At 34.2% G+C, this 20,094-nt stretch overlaps 1 protein-coding gene across 1 annotated transcript; it reads right to left on the reverse strand.

Annotated features, from left to right (window-relative positions):
* Nucleotides 1-570: 570 nt before the first annotated feature.
* Nucleotides 571-11,254, reverse strand: LOC134804341 (odorant receptor 4-like). Its single transcript, XM_063777347.1, has 9 exons — nucleotides 10,950-11,254; nucleotides 10,198-10,350; nucleotides 8,117-8,299; nucleotides 6,850-7,051; nucleotides 4,612-4,708; nucleotides 4,425-4,526; nucleotides 3,209-3,297; nucleotides 1,411-1,477; nucleotides 571-674 (listed from the first exon to the last, which is right to left on the reverse strand). Exons 1-9 carry the CDS (start codon nucleotides 11,218-11,220, stop codon nucleotides 615-617), a joined length of 1,224 nt encoding a protein of 407 aa, XP_063633417.1. The 5' UTR covers nucleotides 11,221-11,254; the 3' UTR covers nucleotides 571-614.
* Nucleotides 11,255-20,094: the final 8,840 nt, after the last annotated feature.

The following is a 20,094-nucleotide window of genomic DNA, read 5'->3' on the forward strand; positions in this document are numbered from 1 at the left end:
ACGATACTCTTGATTATTTCAGAGATTTTGACAAGGAATTTATTTTTCTACTCGTATAATAAGTATAAAAAATGACTCACGCTAGACCGGGATCGGAGCCGAGCCGGAGCTTCCGGCGCTTAGTTTTCTATGGAAAACACCACGCGATCACCGATCAGCCGTCATAGAGAATAACATGTCGGACGCTCCGGCCCGGGCACTGCCCGGTCTAGCGTGTGTCATCCTTAATACCAGTATGGTAATTAAGTTATAGGTTAATCGTTTCGCATTTACATAGGTGGTATTTAGAAGAGCGCAGTAAAAATTATTAATTAGGCCATGAAATTAACAATATTTCGTGGATTTTCTTTTACGTAGTGATGTATTTTAGCTCTGAGCTATTCGCAAAAAAGTAACATCCAGAATTTTATTAAGTAACCCTTTAATTACGCTTTTTTACTGTCACAATTAAGTACATAATTTAAGATAAGTGAAACAAGCTCATTTTTAACTATTTATTATATTGAGTTCTAACTCTAAATATCTACATGATCTACATTCACAAATAAGTGCTAGTAGGGAAATTAAAGTGTTGTGCTGTTGTGGTATTTAGCCTACAATATCTTATACGAGTATTAGTCACTTCTATAAACAGTATATAAAAGAGTAAAATAAGAATATGAGTTCGTTATTATCTGTAACAAAAAACATTGTAATTATTTATTTAATTTTAAATGAACTTGATATTGTTCATAGCCGAGTGTTCGTTCAGCCTAATCTAACTTTTCACCGATTTGAATAGAACAAAATAAAGCAGTGTCATATAATCGTCAAATTCTCATATAAATTTGACATTAATGATGACATTGCCATACTTCGTCATTGCAAATGCCATGCATAGGTAGTGCTGATTTAGCCGAGTAGAAACTATGGCTTATTTTGGTACCACTTAGTGGATTTCTCAAAGGCATGAAATGGTCTCTCGTCGCCCTGCATAAAGAATTATGCCCACCCATTAAGATAAGAACCCGCACACGTATGTAGCTGCTCATACATTTTTCCACACACTTGACTGAAGCTGACGAGGTTATTTTGATAATGTTGTAATGCTCTTAGACATCAACAATTTTACTCGTTTTTCTTCGCTCATATTAAGTTAATGCAATGGCTTCATGAAAGCGGAACGCTCGCAAAGTGCAGATCCAGTCGCAGGAGAAAAGAATGTACTAACATTACGATACAAGTGCGAAAAGTAGAAAATTTGTTTTAAATCGACACGAGTTGCGAATTACCTTTTCGCACGTGTATTGTACTACGTTTACAGTACAAATGGCACTTTAAATTTTTGCCATAGGCACGTATTGTCCTTAATCCCGCCCTAGGGCGGAACAGTACCACCATATGTACTGTAAAGATATTTAACATACTTACAGAACGATAGGTTGCCATTGTAATCGGGCCAAACTTCAGAGCTGTGAAATATAACGGCCTTTGAGATCTGAAAACAAAAACAAATAGAAGAAATCATAAAAAGCTTTAGGTACCTACCTGGTTAATTGTTTATACAATAACTTCGTAACGACAACGACCAATTTGAAAAAGTGCCTTCTGTAGTTACTTAAATAAATATTCTTTGTTGCACCAGTAACATTACATTTTAAATGTAAAATTACAAGGAAAATACATAACTAGATAACAACAGGTGGTCTTATTAAGTCTGACAAGCAAATAAGGTCGTTATTTACACCGGCTGTTATTTTTGGAACTAAGTACTTTTGATCTTATTAAGGGAGTTTAACCGTAGGCGTACTCGTGCCGCGCACCTATTCACAGACGTTGGGAAGACTGTTCATTATTTACAAGGCTAATAACGTGCCACCATAACAGTAGTAGGTATATATATACTCGAATGTGACTGCTACATAATGAACGGCATTAAAATACGAGTGTAAGGTTTACGAAACGAATGAAGTGAGTTGCATGAAAGGATCACACGAGTGTTTTAATGTCTAATTATAAATATTTACATACATATTTATAAGATATGATGTATTCAGCACCTTATGGCGGCTGGCGTTTACGCTATTATTAACGCCGCTCCAATATTCAGCCGGGGCAAGGGTACCTTTTGCCGTGGAACGTCACATATCTTTACTATTTAATATCTAGTGAATCTCTAAATCATTTCCCGAATCGCGCCGTTCATTTCGAATAAAATGTCATCTCGACTGCTGAATTAGAATATAGGTCAAATCAGAGATGTTCTAAATAGGAAATATTAGGCAAAGCTCTGCGTAGGTGGCACCTTTGTGGCACATAAAGTAAACAAACCACATTGACACATCACACGTCACGTCAATCACATGGCCTGCCGCGAAACAAGAAAATCGAAATTTCGTTATCTAATCTCTCTATCACTCTTGCATATTCGAGCGATAAAGAGGCAGACAACTATATTTCGATTTTCGCGTTTACCGGTAGGCCCTTGTTAACAAACCGCCTTGATGCATCAATGTCATATTTTATTGTCTGTGAAAACTTGTCAAAAAACAGTTTAAGGCACAGTATGTAATGAATTTACTGAGTCGGTAGTGCTGCACTCTGGCGGCAGAACATTGCAGTAATATCCCCTATTTAAATGCACTTATGATACTTTAAAGTAAACATTAAGATACAACCACAGATACAGGTTTCTTAATAAAGATTGTTAGATTATGGTTTCTGAATATATGATAGGGCGGTTATGATATGGATGAATGGAAAACAATTTTTCGCCACTTGTTGGTTTACGATCAAGTTGTAAATTTGGCATACTTATTACTCATGTTATACCCCTGACTGTGCAATATCACGACGCTACCGAACTGATTTGATGATGAAGCCCAAAGGCGATCGTAGGAACTCTGTGATAAAACAAAGTTAATAGCCTGTATTAGTAGAGCCTGGTCTCGTTAGAATTGTCTTGACTCATGCTGAATTGTAGACGTTGAACTTTGAGGGAAAAGTACAGTCGCCGACTAATGTTTTAGAAATATTTGAAAAAAATAAATAAACTGAAATTGATGTCATAAGTATACGAAAGATATACATATGACTGTAATCGAGACCGCGTTTTCTTATTTCTTTTCACAAAAAAAAAATTCAAATATACAATCGTTGGCCATTCTACGGGTTTTGAAGATTGTTGAATAGAAGGTGTTTCGTAGGGGAGGGCGTGGGTGTAGTATACCTTTGCATCAGCACGAGAAGTGCCAAGCGCGCGCGCCCGTTGGCGGCCCACCAACCGCTCTCGTACACCGCGTCCGCTACCCCCACGCTCTGTGAATAATACAATTTATATATATTTTCTCCGCGCACTCTGTGGAAGCTGTAATCCTTACGCTGGACCGAAATGGACGCCACAAATACATACGGGGTCAGTTTTTAAAATGTGTCATTGAGGGGTTGCTAACCAAATACGAGTACCGTGTTGCTACGCGAAAATGGTGTTAGAAGAGACCTTCTCTCTTACTTAGAAACGATTAGCAGTCTCGAGCGACAAAAACGTCAATTTGGCATAAATAATTTAGTACTATTCGACCCCTTTTTTATTCAGGGTTCAGGTTCAAAACTTTTCTAGGGCACTAGAAATCGCAATTGCAAGAAAATATACCTACTTACATTTGTAGTGAAAAAAATTCAGTTTTACTCAATTTGTGCAAAATTTGCCTAATACGCTTAAGCGTCATTTGCACCATTCCATTAACCCAGGGTTAACCGGTTAAACCTGAAGTTACCATATTTACCAGTACAATTTGACACTGGGTTAACGGTTTACCTATTAACCACGAGTTAGTGGGATGGTGCAAGTAGCTCTTAAGGATTATAACTCTGTATGGAAATTATAAAGATCAAAAAAGAGACCGGGTATGAACAGGGATTAAGAATTTTTTTGAGAGTTTTGTAATTTTCAGGTGTTTGTACTAGGTAGTAGGCTGAAACTTCATTTGAAGTTATTTGTTGTAAGGCTGAAGTCATAGTGAAAGTCATCGAAAATCGTAGTGTGAATTTACATATTCTCGGGTTAAAGTTATATCAACGAGAATTTTTTTTCTACGAATCATAAAATAACAAAATGCTATTTTATTAGCTGAAAAATAGATACATGATTATGTGTATTTACAAACACAAGACCCTGTAGTTTGTTGCAACCTTACAAACATGAAAGAGCGGTCATACGACAGTAGCGACCCGCCCCGGCTTCGCACGGGTTAACAAATTATACATTTAAACCATGCCTAAACCTTCCTTAAGGATCACTCAATTGATAGGTGAAAACTGAATGAAAATCCGTTCAGGAATTTTTGAGTTTACGCGAACATATCTTTATTTTATAAGGTGTAGTGATACAAGCCATTATAATAAGCCATTGACTAAGTAAATGTGCACAACATAATATCTCTTACAGCTCGATATACGTCATCAGCGTAAGAGCAAAGAATCCCAACTTGTGTCATCACCGCTCCCAAAAATAATTTGTTACTCATGTCCATCCAAGGCTCCAGAAGCTAAAATAAAAGAAAATATCAATGTCTACATAAATATTTATCTGGTTCCCTATTATAAATACTTACGTAAGCACTCAAAACTTACAACGATGACAAATACGACGCAGCATATGTTACCGGAACTGAACAGAACGTTGATTAGATTGAGAAATGAGAATGTGTCCTCCAAGTCATTTCTGTAACTGTAACAAAATACATTATATCATCAGAGCTTATTCGTAGGTAAGTATAGTATGAATTATATCAAATGAGTTTTCGGCTTTGACCCTAATCTGTAAAACAATAGTACATTGTGCAACGTGGGGGGTAAGTGAAATACTGTACGAGTCTATTACGACAGCCGTAGGCTGGAGTGAATTAAAGACTCGAGTAACAATATTCTTACCCCCGGAGTTACACACAATGTTTTTCATCACACTAGCGAAGAAAAAAATATAATTGAAGTGAAATTATTATTAAATACGGTGACATTTCAAACATTCGTCCGCCATATTGAAATTTTTGGCAGGCATCGAAGGCACAGACCCATCGATATTCAGCCATAATTGAAAATTGTGTAAAAATATTTTAAACGACTATTAAATTAACCAAATCCAATTTTATTAAAGGTCGGTATTTTAAAAGTAAAACTCCTTTATACCTTGACTTTAAACAAAGTATTTTACTTATAACCTAACATATATGGTTCATATGAATTTGTGACATAATTAAACAAAAGGGAGTTATAGCTTTATTTACAATCCATAACTCCCGCGGGAACAATATAGGCCTTTGTCCTTCAGTACACCTGCATGAAATAGGGCATTTTCCGAGCAAGTGTGATGAAAAAGCCTTTGTTTCTTTTATGCCGTGCCGTCCGGTGCGTGCGTTGCAAGTGTTGCAACAATGTCTTTTTACGATACAAGTGCGGAAAAGAGGAAATTCTAAACGAGTGGCGAAATCACCTATTCGCACGTGTATCGTACAACGTTTTACAGTACATATGGCGATTTAAACTTTTGACATCGCACGAAAAGTGCTATTTTACGCACTAGTGCGGGAAAATACGACCATATGTATTGTAAAAGCATATATCGTTGCCTTGTTCTTACTTACTGACAAATTTGGATTTGCCAGAATATATTATTTTCTATTGCTTAATTATTTTGAATGAATGTGCGATGGCTGAGATACGCGTTATACTCGTGAACGGGTGCTGTTTGTGGAGACTGGTCTTTTTAAGCTAACACGAGCTATTATGCTTAGTAACTTTATTTTTGAGTTTAATTACAGTGAGACGCCTCATTCTGCTCTCGTATGTTTCTTTTCTCTTAATGAATGTGTTAATTATAAAGGGTTTTGAATCTTGGAGACCCTATACATCTCTAAGGATAATTTGATAAACTATATAATCTTATAGTTCTGACACCTAGAGACATTTTTTGTGTTTTTGTATATTGATATTATAGTTTTTTTATGTAATTCGACATTAAGAGACCATATACATCTCTAAGTAATTGTAATACGTTAGTTTGAATTGGTAGTTGTAGTTAGTTGTATTTTATAAAAGTGTTGATGTATTGTTATTATTTTTGCTTGTATGTAAATTCAATGTTGACGTGTAAAAGTGCCCTTGTGGCCTATTTGCTGAATAAATGTTGAAGTTAAAAAAGTTGAATAAACGTGAAGCCGCCACAGGCCGCTCCAGCAGTGTCGGAAATGGAATGTTACCATACACGCCGAAAAAAATCTGCACCTTATCTTTACACGCTGAGAATCTATACAGGGTGATTCATGAGACGTGAGCAGGACTAATCCTGCACACTCAGTAACTGATAATTGATCGATCACCGTCGTATTTAGGTGAAACAACCACACTTTTTCCTATTTTTTAACTTTTTGGTGAGGGCAAATTTAATCCTCTACAATCATGGTCACCCTACAAGACCTAATTAATAAGCTTTTTGATTACGAAGAAAATAAACTGTCAAACTTGAGTGAGATACGAGTTTTCAAAAGTAACCAGACCGCGATGACAGTGATGACATTCAATTTGACACAGAATATCGGTAGTTTAGTATTCTAATTTTAGGGTAACCACGCATGTCGTAAATAAATTAATAACTTTTTTTTTCAACACGACTAGAAAATTAACGTTAACCTCACTAATACTGATACGAAAGTGTTGCTTATAATTTACGAAATGCGCAGTATTAGTCCTGCTCACGTCTCCTGAATCATCCTGTATATGATTCAGGAAATAAGATTGAATATGGCAACCATTGGGTCTCTGTCAATCTCTGGGGCATTTCCATTAATCTTTTATCAGCCAGACTTGTTTTACCTAATGAGCCTTTGATGGATTTTGACAAGCTCCACTATGTCGCCGTAGCAATTGACATAGTCAAGCGAGTGTCGCGCAGGGTCCGCAGCGGAGGCCAGTCGGCGCACCTTCACCTGCAGCAGGCGGAGCAGCATGCTGATGTGGCTCGCCATCGTCGTGAACATCATGTCGGAGCTCAACATGCCCCACACACTTGATGCACCTGGCAAGTAGCATTCAGAGAGTTCACAAGTCCCCTAAGGTCTTCTTCTCTCACTCTCACCAAACTCTCACTGAGCAAAAGCGAGAGCTGGGGGCCGATTTTTGAATTTCGATCGTTCGATTTCGTCGATTTTTGAAATACGAGCGATAGAAGTTAGGAATCGAGTGGTATTGACCACTCATTTTCAATTCTATTAGTACAATTTAAATGCCTAGTAGTGGAGATATTATTGAACGAAATACACGAAATCGAGCGGTCGAATTTCTAAAATCTGCCCCCTGTGCGTCCCCGGGATCGCGGATGTCATGTTTTTGAATTTACATTGTTTGTCCGTTTAAATAAAAGAATAATTAATCAATAAGTTCCCTCAAACATGATATTGCCGATTTTTAGAAGCAATTTTCATATTAGCTTTTGCGTAAAATAAGAAAAAAAATATAAAGTGCATTTTAGATCTACGTTCGTGATTTTTTTTTATCGAGCGAAAGTCAAAAACTCATGATTCAAATCGATTAAGTCCCTCGAGAAAGGCTTCACTTAGAAATTAAATTTATGGCAGCCGTATTGCGTTCCAAAAAGGCGCTACGATTATTGAAAAACTCCGTTTTCTATACTTAAGTACTGCACCTTAACCGAACTATAGATCCTGGTATTTATATAATATATGGTCTGTTTATTAATATATGTAAGTAGTAATATTTACCTATACAAATAGTGTCATTTCTACGTTATAATTTCATAGAAGTTTGACGTTTAAAATAACACGTGCACTGCGTGGGCTATCAAATCCACTGCAGACTTTTCATGGACTGACTCTATAATACCTATTAGTCTCATTACACCTTCTTAGAAAGAAAGTTATGTCGGTCAGTCTTATAAATAACTACAATAGGTGTGTTTCGTAATTAATGAATAAATAAAATACTTTTTCATGTCGATTAAAACGTAAAAATCCGTTGGTAAGTTCCACAAAATTCTCTAACATATTAGAAAACTGTTTACCTTTTTTTACGGTCAGTGTGACAAATAGATAATATTTCACTCATAAAAAGCAATCCAACTTACCCGAAAAAACTTCAAACGCGTAGACAAACTCATGATAAATAGCCTTGGTTTTATCAAAGGGATATGTCGCGTGCCACACATAGCCCAAATCCGAAGGTTGATTTTGGATTCTCCGGTAAAGATAAACTCCTATAGGCGTTATGTTATACATGACGACGCCAAACACGTTGAAAAATGTATACCCTAATAAAGAGAAAAATAAAACAAAGGTTGCAGCCTAAATTAGTCTCTAAAGAATCTATTCAGAAATCTTGTATGGATAATCTACCTATAGTAACTACCTATAATAGTCTGTTCGAGAAACTGAAAATGGTTAAAAATAGAGATACTACTCCTAAAAATACGTGTGATACCTCATTAAATCCGTCATGATGCCTAGAAAAATGTATTCGAAGCGTGTACTAGCCCACAAAAAATATCAAAAGTTATAAACAAATAAAGGGGTAAAAAAGTAGATATTTTTTATTTCCCCAATATCTCAAAATGTATTAATATTTAAAAAACCAAAATTAATATTATAAAAGAGGAGGATATTTCCAATTAAACATTCTATACTTGCAGAACTGTGTCTCCAATTTTATACTTTTTATTCAACGCTGAACACAGCCCTCCGCGCCTCATTTTCGGGAAACGCGCGCGGCGAGAAAAAGCGATTACGTGACATTAAATATAATTTTAAAGGTATTAAATATATATTCATTGATAAATTTAAAAAAAAATGGTGTATTTAAAACATGCCAACAAATGTAATACCTGTAGAAATTTATCTTAAAATTATTTTTTCAACAAGTTAGGCAATTGTTAATAAACAAAATTTTCTCGAAATTCCTTCTTTATTGAAAACGAAAAAAAAATGTATAAATAACTATTGTAAAATTTCCTCGCTTTCTAAAGCCCTTCTCGTATACATGCTTAATAAGATCATGTTATAAAAGTTCTGAAAAAAATAATAGTTTGGTTATAATATTGTTTTATATTTTACAATTTTACCTTGATTTATCGTTTTTCGTCAATTTTCTATGTTATTCTAAAACTTATTTTAAGCTAAGTATTAACTTTATTAAATATTTTAAGGGCTCTAGGAAAATTTTACAATAGTTATTTATAATTTTTTTTTCGTTTTCAATAAAGAAGGATTTTCGAGAAAATTTTGTTGATTAACAATTGCAAAACTTGTTGGAACAATTACTTTAAGATAAATTTATACAAATAGTACATTTGCTAACATGTTTTAAATACACCATAATTTTTTTTTTAATTTTCAATCAATATTTAATATCTTTAAAATTATAATTAATGCTACGTTTTCACGCCGCGCGCGCTTCTCAAAAATGAGGCGCGGAGGGCTGTGTTCAGCGTTGAATAAAAAAGTATAAATAATAGAGATACAGTTCTGTAAGTATGGAATGTTTGATTGGAAATATTCTCCTCTTTTATAATATTAATTTTGGTTTTATAAATATTAATACTTTTTGAGATATTATGGAAATAAAAAATATCTACTATTTACCCCATTTTTTTGTTTATAACTTTTGATATTTTTTGTGCGCTAATACACGCTTCGAATACATTTTTCTAGGCATCATGACGAATCTAAAAAGGTATCACACGTATTTTTAGGAGTAGTATCTCTATTTTTTACCATTTTCAGTTTCTCGAACAGACTATAAGTAGATTAATCCTTGGTATTGACTATGTACAGTCAACAAAACGATTGGCTTCGCACCCTTTTAGCTTTCGTAATAATATTAGCTTCTATCTTCCGCAGCAAACTGTTTCTTTAACGTGAACGGTGCTTCATTTAGAACTGAATTTCTACATGTTGAATTACTTGATTTACCTACTTGGCTTGCATGTCTTTATGAACAATCAAGAAATATTTTAATTATATTTTGCGATGTGAAAAACGTCCAACACGAAATCCAACTCTTACTTTTCTTCTTTAGCGATCGCTTTCATTAAATAATCACAAGGACCCCGTAATTCGTAGGTAATATTGGGTTCATTAAACAAATTTAATTATGTTTGTCAGCATTAATTAAAGCCTGCAGACTTTTAAGTAAAACAGTACAAGTTCTTACAAGATTGTCCCAACCGAAGTGCTCTTAAGCTTTCTTCCTTAATTTTATCTTCCTCCTCATCTTCGCAGGTTACCGGCCATATCTCTGCCAAGTCAATCAGCAATTTTCTAAACGTATGTCGTTTGAACCACAGAGTAAGCAGTTTACATAAGCCTGTAAACAAATATATTTTTATGGTGTAGCTCTGTTACATTTATAACGATAGGTATAAACAAATGATAGGTTATGAAACTTATGAACAATGTAACTGCGACCTAAAATGATAGAGCCTGTTTGGAAAGAGAAGAGTCGTAGAATGTAATGGGGCCCAATACTTTCCACGACTCTTCTCTTTCCGAACAGACTCTAGTAATATGGTCACATCAGCGAGATGTACTTTATAAACCGCTTCAGGGTCACTGCCGCAACGCCAATTCAGTACGTGGTGTGGTACTAAGTTACGCTATTTCCGTTTCCATCCCTTTCCTCAATATGTCTAAAAAAGGTGACGCAACGAAGCAACGAAATATGTATAACAAAACACGAAGTGATGTTTTATGCTTTAACAATATTGTTAAAGCAATGTTTGTTAACATTTAGCTAACTAGGTATATACCTAATGGTAAATGTTAACAAACATATTGGACACTCTGTGTACTTCAGTGTCCTTGTAATAGAAACTCGTAGGTACACCTCAAGCTAAAACAAGCTGAGTAGGTATTTGAAATATCCCTCCTTCGATATCATAAATACGCTGGCTAGCGGCAACGTACCCATTGTACCGTATCCAACAATATGCAAGCTCGACACGAACTCCGCGACGGACGTGGTATTGATGACGAGGCCGGCGACGTAGGTGATCTCACCAGCCACCAGCAGCAGCACGGCCAGCGCCGACGCCGCGTACAGCGCGCCGCTCCGCACGCGCGCCCACGCGCTACTCGGCACCGCGTCTGTGAACGACAGACCGATCATCCGAGTGCAATAGTTGCACAGTTCTAAACTTTTATAAATCTCAGCAAGAGCATGTGTTTTCACGTCCATCGTTATGGAGGTATCGAAATGGAATTATAATAAAAATACCGAGAGATCTTCCATTTCCATATTCTCCCACCCCTCTGGCTTAACCCTAAATTGCCCGGCGGCCCCCTGTCGCGCTTTGAATGTTATAAAAGTATTTAATCAGGAAATAGGTCGGTACAAAACGAGGTCAATTACGTAATAATCAGCTTGAAATCTAATCTTCGCGTTTCGCGTTATTGGGCTAAAAATATAATAATTTATTGTTAGGGTGAATTCTAACAGAAATAAGTAGGTACCATGGCTTTTAATTTTACACTGTACGAGTACCTTCAGTGTGATTTCAATTGTTTAACGTAAAATCGGCGTTATTATTAATTCAGCCAAGAACCAAAGAAAGTATTAAGTAAATACCCGAACCCATTATACTATCACAATTATCACTTTACTTATAAGAAAATTGCTTCCCTAGTTAGTGTTTTATTACTTTTATAAGGCTGAGCTAAACAAGATTGCGTTTTAGTCAGTGTTCATCTTAAAATAAAGTTATTACTTATTATATGTATCTAAGAAACATAAATCGCAAATTCCTGGGGTAGGTCTTGATAAATATTAACCTAAACTTATTTGTAACTTTCATTCTGGATATTATGTAGGTACCTATTTAGCAAAAATAATTGGTTCATGAAATAATCCAAGTAAATCTTTTGATAGACTATTGGAGGGTTAGGATTAACTACAAATTATATCTGTAATAAATAAGTTTGTGAAACTAAATATGCCTTTTAAAAATAATAGGGTCTCAGTTAACAAGTTTGTAATAAGTACCTACATTATAACTTGATAAGTCGCTTAAATACCTGCGTAACCCTTTTGAATATTTTGATACATCTGGGTTCCATGAAATAATGTTCTCATGTCTACAATTTTTACAGAAAAATATAAATCTATTGCAGTAATTTTTAAACAAAGAAAAACATAATAAAAGTTATTTAAGTATGTAATGTGGTATCGAGTGATTTATTTTCCGTAAAACTGTAAATTTCATTCACCACATACATTTTCATTTGCCCGCAACAATTCCTCAATTTGTTATTTCATTGCGGAAGGATCCCTAAAACATAACTTTTAAAGATAAAGTTTTATTAGAGGCCGAAATAAAAGCAAAATAAGAAAGTTCTTTACCATTCAAGTGAATAATGTTGGGTGAAGTATAATTTATTTAAGGATTGAGTAAAGAGGTGGCCTAGAGGATTAAGGTTACTTTCTGGACAGTACAGGGACAATAGGTATATATATTTCAAAGAGCTCAATATATCCCAATTAAGCTGATGATAATAACGTAACGTACCTATAAATGTCTTATGAAAATATGACGTTTATAACCCAAGTAGCATTGCAAGCTGTATATAAGCTGTATTAAAGTTTATTTGTATACTATAAGCTGTACAGTTAGGCTGTACAAAAGCTGTATAAGCGCTTATACAGCCCTTATAAGTAAAAAAGGGCCCAAATTATACAGCCTTTGGCGTTATTAGAGCTGTAGAGTAGCTGTATAAGCAATACATAAGCTGCATAATAGCTGCATTACAGCTATATTTCGGTGTAACAGGAAACCTTAACACTACAGATAATCTCTTATAAGTACGATATAAGAATATAAGTTTTAAATGAGTTATAAGAAATAATTACAAGAGAATAATAATCATTTAAGAAACTAAAATGTCTTAATCTTGTTCATTCATTCGTAATATAGTAATGGCGACAATAAAGTGTTATAGTGGATGGTAAAAGTAAAAGTAAATATTATACAGGACTTGAATGGAATATTACATTATTGGTAAGTGCGGATTATTATTTATTGTGAACCTGTGTATCTTTTCTGGCAAAATATTTACGCGCCTGCAAAATAACAAAGAGAAACCATAAGGAAAATATCAAAAATCGGTAAAGTTACTGTTTGTTTTTAAGGTTAGAGTATCAAAAATATTTATAAATATTAATTCTAAGGCTAAACAATTTATTTTAGCTGGTAATCATAACACGGCGTTAGTCTGCTAAATATTTGCAAGTATTTCTTTAATTATATTTACAAATACGTTTTTTTTTTTATTGTAAAATGGCGACAATTTTTAAACAGCCTACAGGATAGTTGGAGAGCATTATAATCTTAGTAGCTGTGCTGTGTAATAAATGGAGTGTCTTTTACAGCTTTTGTAATTAAAACAGCTTTATAATAGAATATTTGTATTCGTTTGGCTGTATTTCGGTTCTCCGTACATAAGTTATAATTCTCTTTAGAGATCCGTATAACAAATAAAAAACCTGTACTGTAACTGTCATATATTCCTTTAGTTTTATAATACGCTTATTTTCAGAAATCATTACACTACTATACTTATACGAGTGTAAAATTACGCCAAAAGATTGTTATAAGCGACTCTATCAGTAATACAGAAAAAAACTGTACTATAGCTGCCATTTATTCATTTGGTTTTATAATACCCTTACAGACAGAAGTTATACAACTACTATTCTTATAGGAGAGTAAGATTACGCCATAAGAAATAGCTTTAAAACGGGGTTGACAGATACATTTGTACAGCTACAAGTGCCAAGTGATACTACAATACAGCCTGTATACAGCTTTTACGATAAAATTAGCTTGTAGTGTTTCACAACACTTAATGTTTTAAAACGGAGTTGACAGATAATTTTGTACAGCTAAAAGTGCCAAGTGTTACTACAATACAGCCTGTATACAGCTTTTACGATAGAATTAGCCTGTAGTCTCTCACAACACTTTTAGTTTTATAGTAGATTTTTTATATTCTGATAAAGCACCCCATGCTTCCGCAGGATCCTTTATAATGATTTTATACAGCTTGAGCTGTATAATGTCTGTAAAGTACCTTTTATACAGCTTAAATCTTTTCTGACACTCTTATACGTCCCTTAAATGACTCTAAGTTCTTAATTGGCTGCTATATTGATGTTGCCGACACTTCCATGCTACTTGGGAATGACACTGCTCCACTTTCTTCTTAGTACTGCAAACTTAACTTAGACGGACTCTAATTAATTGGATAGATAGTGTTGAATACTCAAGATACAATCGACTACAGAAGATATAAACCATACTTTTCATAGATTCAAACCTTATTGATTGTCAATTTTACCCGGTGGCCCGAGGGGTAACAGTACCTATAGGTAACCATATTCACTCCCGTCCGTCAGTAAATATTGAACAATAATTAAATTTAAATGGCGATCCATAAGTTTAGTTCGACTCGCCACAGCGTGACGTCACCTAGGCCACTAGGCCTAGGCATTTAATAAATGCATTTGAATACTTTGAATGCCCTGAGGTATGCTCCGACTTTGACTCATTTCTGACCGACGGGCGGATGGGCGATTGTGTAGACGTCATTAGGGTAAACGATTTATTTTAATGTATCAACCGTTTGTTACATACCAATTTAGAAGAAAGGGAAACTGATCTTGCTCATATTATTATAATGCATGGAAAAAAACCATATACTTTAATGGAGTTTTAGAATGTCAAACGAATAAACGCGTGGATTGTTTTATCGCTCACTTAGAGATTGTTATTTTTATTAAGTATTTATTTGACATCTATTAAAAGTCGGATCTAGTACCTAATTTAATAAAACATCTATTTTGCGTAGAAGTGCCGCCTCGGCTGTGGGTTTGCTATTTTTGCAAAAAAAAAAGCATTCAAGAAACACGTTAAACATTTATTTACATAATACTTATAAATATAGAGTGGTACTAGTTACTGAACTAAATTAATTACTAGCTTAAATCTAAAATAGGCCCTTAAGGCATTATACCAAGGATGCTGGCGGCATTTCCTCAATAAATACATTACGTTATATATTTTCTCACGTAAAGTCGTTTGGCTATAATCACCCTTCTTATTACAATTTTCGCCAAATGTATCGTCGGAATGTTTATTTTGCCCAACCCAATATGTTAGCACGTATTTGGAAATGACAATTTAATATGATGTCAACAACTCGCGACTCGGTTCGAGAGCGCTGCAATAAATTGTCGAATTCGTTTTATTTTCGACAGGTTATCATTTTTCCATTCCACTTAATAACAAATTTGCTGAATTACGCATTTGCAATAGAATATGACTCATTGCAACCATTTGTACCTTTTATTATAACACATTTTATTATGAATTTTTCAATTGAAAGGTAGAATTAAAAAATGTACTTACTCATTACAGTGAACGCTAACGGGATAGAGTAATAATCTTCAGAATCTTGTCTGCATAAAGGCAAATAAAAGATATATAGTAGGGGAGAGGGGGGCAGCTATCACTGGAGGCAGCTTAGAACAAATGCGTTTAAAAATGTATTTTTGATGCGATAATGATCCAAATCCATATTTTGGGCTTGCAACATCGACCCACACAACTGTCACCTGGCATATTTGAAGTTTGACAGAACATGAACGAACCAGTAGCTTAGTTTGTTTTCGATGCTACCCGCTAGCGGTATTTGTGCAGATTTGTAAGGTTTCTCAGGCTGTATTTGAAGGAAGTGGTTAGTGAAACTTAATTTATTAGATAGAACAATCTATTATGTTTAGTGACGAAGGATGAATAATCAAAATTTGCAATGTTTCTACAAAATAACGACGTTTATTTTTTTAAGTAGGTGTTGGGGTAGTTATGAAAAATAATTAGGAGGCAGTTTTGATTAGCAGTCTGTTCAAAACTACCCCGGCCATAAGAAATGTTCATATCTGCCCCGATATTGACTAGCATTTAGGTATGTAAATTAAAACCGTAATAATATTTTAGTTATTTTAGTAAATGTTAATAATGCATTTACCTAAATTCCATGAACTAAGTGGTTCAGTACTTATTAGGTACGTTTAGTCATGTTTAATACTCGTATAATATTTATTCGAATTTTGCATTTAGGTACAATATTACAAAATATTAAAATTAAATTCTATAAATAATTAAAACATTGCAGTTTATTCATTTATTTGTTAACAGGTAAAAATGGTAAGGAATTATAAAAATAAAGAGAATCAGAGAGAACCATAATATAATAAATACTCATACAATCCACTGTTAAAACATTATTGGGGTAGTTTTGATAAATGGTATGTGCAAAACTGCCTCAAGGGGGTAGCTTTAGTAAGATTTCAATACTTTTCAAAGGTACCCCCACTGAGGCACCTTTGAACACTCAAAAAAACATGAATGTACAAAACTACCCCATCTTTGTTGTAACGGCAAATTATACGAGTAAACTGTTAACACAATTATTTCTAGTGACAAATTGTACCAAGTACAGATAAAAAAAACGCGTATATCTCGAAATTATTGCCATTACAGTCCATTTTTCAAATCTGCCCCATGTAAGTTCAAAGCTACCCACTCTTGGGGCAGTATCGAACATTATTCCTTGAGTTGCAAAAATCTAATTTGTACTATTATCTTTAGCTTTATATATGTGCAAATGCAGTAATTACATAGGTTAATAACGTAGGTTATTGTGTAAAGGGTTAAAACTGGTTTCAATAGGTAATATTTTGAACTATGACAATTAATGTAAAAAGTGTACCAGGCTGCCCCCCTCTCCCCTATGTATACTGTGTACGAATGCAACTTAAGTGTGTTAAATGTTTGGTCAAGATTTTTGTGTATCAATTGTTACTAGTGGAACTTAATCTGTCATATTTACAAATATCAACCTCATCTGTGTATCATCATCTGAGTACCTCAGGCTGCGTACCTAAGTACATAGATAATATTATACATATTTTTTAGACTTAAGTTTTGGTTTTAAATTTCATTTAAAAAAAAATGTGTGAATAGAATTAGTAATTCATTATTAAACATGAATCTTGATTAAAAGATCAATAGGGAGCCATATTAAAACGTTACTTAAATATAGGTATTGGTTCACATAAATTAGTAAGGAGAAAGTTTTCCAATAATCTTTAGCCACCCTCTCCATTAAGAGCGAAAACATTGGAAGCGGAGTTTTCGTGAACTAGCCTATTGAGATTAGCTAACTTCCACCGACAACAATTGGGTTAGGGACTTGCCAGTGTTTATTGGATTGCCGTGTCACTATTTATTGATTGATTTCGACCCACGCGGTGTGTGCCTAATTAAATTAAAACTTGGGTCCATTTAAGGGCCCCGACAAAGAAAGAAAATAATGTTATTGAGTGTAGGTATAGCTTGTACAATGTACATATTTTTTAAATGTAATTTGGCAACAAAGTTGAATTTGACTAGGGAACAAATCAAATTATTTTTATGAAAATATTTTGATTTGTGTTTGGTCACTTTTTTTACTGTATGATATCTATTTTCAGTTTATGAGTTGAATTAGAATTAAAAGCCTATATAAGTACACCTATACGTATATCCCTATTTTTGGGGTTACCATTACCAGCAGAAGAAAGAGACATTATGATCCTCATTGCCTATGCTCCACTAACAAATGACTCTTGCCCATCTAAACCACAAAATGAAACAAGATGTAGATTTTTAGCTAATGTCAGACGAAGAAAAGTCTGCAGCGATTTTGATAGCCCACGCGGTACAAGTGTTATTTATACGTCTTATTTTCATAGAAGTTTGACTTAAAAAAAAACACTTACACTGAGTGGGCTATCAAAATCGCTGCAGACTTTTCTTGGTCTAACTCTATGTAACGATTCATCCGGCAAGAAATTTTAAATTTTTTGACCACTACCTGGCCCCATAGCCAATATGCCAATCGCTAACGCTAGGAAGCAAACGAAACGCAAATGTTTCTGTCACACTAATATGAAAGAGTGATAGAGAGACAATAAATATATGTATTGCTTGCTATCTAAATTAATTGAAAAGAAAAATTGTCATTGGGGCCTATAGGTAGGTACTAACTACTCTAAAAGTATGTATTTATCCCTTTATCATTCTGATACAGGGTGTATAAAAAATTAAAGTTAATACATTGGTGGAAAAAAAGATTATATTTATTATTTGAAAAAATTATAAAATCCGCCATGTGTACATAATTGTATATCTACGAGCAATAAAGTTTAAATAAATAAAACTCAAATATCTGAGAATACAAATACGTATTTCATAATTTCTGAAAAATAAAGAAGTAAGTAAACGTTTTTGTAAAACTCCGTTTAAGTACGTGCTCAGCTGTACCTCCTTTAATATTTTATAACAATTTGACCGTTAAATACAACCAACCAACTAATGACCAACGTCAAAGTATAAACATACAACTGCGCCAATACAAAAAATCTCATATTACGTTCGTAATTTTATGATGTCATTCTTTGATTTGCAGCCTCAGGGGCCTCAGGGCAGATTGTGCTCATTCCGTGAAATGTACCCGAGCATAAATAACATTCCATGTTTATGAGAACATACCTAACATAATTATGAGAATAATATTTCTATACAAACCTAAAGGTTTACAATGTTTTTAATTAAATATGCTTATGCTGGCTAATTGTTTAACAGGTTTTGCATGTAGCACTAGTTCTAAAAAATAGGTAGGATAGGTAAGTTTACCTATTTCCTATTTTATCTACCTACCTCATGTACTGTACCTAAAAAAGCTGTAAAGCATTTGTTGGTCAACTCGCCACATCCCAGTTAATATATTTCTGACATATAGAAAGAACCGTTTTCTGAATAAATGATCAGAATTTCTACGTCGGGAGCAAGTTTATAAAACGTCGACCTAGTAGGGGTTTGCTTTTACACAGGGAGCGGCCACTAGCGGCGCGGTGCCATTACCACACACAAAACATTTTCACTAAAGTTTTTTTCACCGATCTTCAAATAGGAGGCCAATTCTGATTTAACCGTTCGATTAAATATATTTATTTTGATGTCAATCGCTCATGCTGATTGGTGCTTGCAAAATGCAATTAGAGTCTTGACAAAACAAGACGAAACCCTTAACACATTGTTAAATCAGAAATAGTTAATAAGAGATAAAGTTCCCAATGAAGATATTTAGTTTCTACTTGCGTAGGTTTAAGTACCTATACATATTCATTGGAATTAGGTACCTACCGGTCACCAACTTAGTCTTGATTATATGTCCCTGTTGTCCTCACTGGCCAATATTATGATACTACCTGGAGCCCATTTCTCGAACGGTATTAGACTAATAATATTGGTCCACAAACTGTCAAATCGTATGGGTTGCCATGACAACACACTAATAATATTAGACTAATACCGTTTGAGAAATGCGCCCCTGCACTTCTCTTACATATTCTAACTCCGGAGCCATAATAAGTAAATGTTTACTTAGTTTAGGTATTGTTCAAATTTCCATTAGAGTTTAGAAAATACATATTCGTATCGGTATTAATATTGTTAAATTGATCTGTACCTATCTTAACCTGAATCCATGAATTACTAGTATTTAAGTATAAATTGTATAATTACCATTGTATAAATCAAATTAGCATAAGTTTTAATGAATAAATATTATCTTATCTTATCTTATCTTATCTTATAATAGGCTAATGCACACTACAGTGAGGGTGAGCATTCGGCGTCGTAAAGACGAACACCTAAGGGACAGTACGGTACCGGAAGCCTTAGTTTTTAGAAACAAATTAATTATTACAATCCAAAAACTGCCTTCTTTCTGTGAATACACACTTTTTTTGTTATGTTCCCTTCATAAGCCAAAAAATAAAAATTGAAAACTGTACAAACGTTTAACTGTAAAATTAAATATTTCATTATTTATGGCTTTTTTCTTATAGTTCCACATCTACCTACACTTTTTAACTTGATAATACCAACCTCGCTTATAAATTAACCGCTTGCTTTAAACGATTAACCAACCGTCAGTCCATGTGTCTATT

Source organism: Cydia splendana, chromosome Z, assembly GCF_910591565.1.
Source record: "Cydia splendana chromosome Z, ilCydSple1.2, whole genome shotgun sequence".
NCBI classification, from domain to species: Eukaryota; Metazoa; Arthropoda; class Insecta; order Lepidoptera; family Tortricidae; genus Cydia; species Cydia splendana.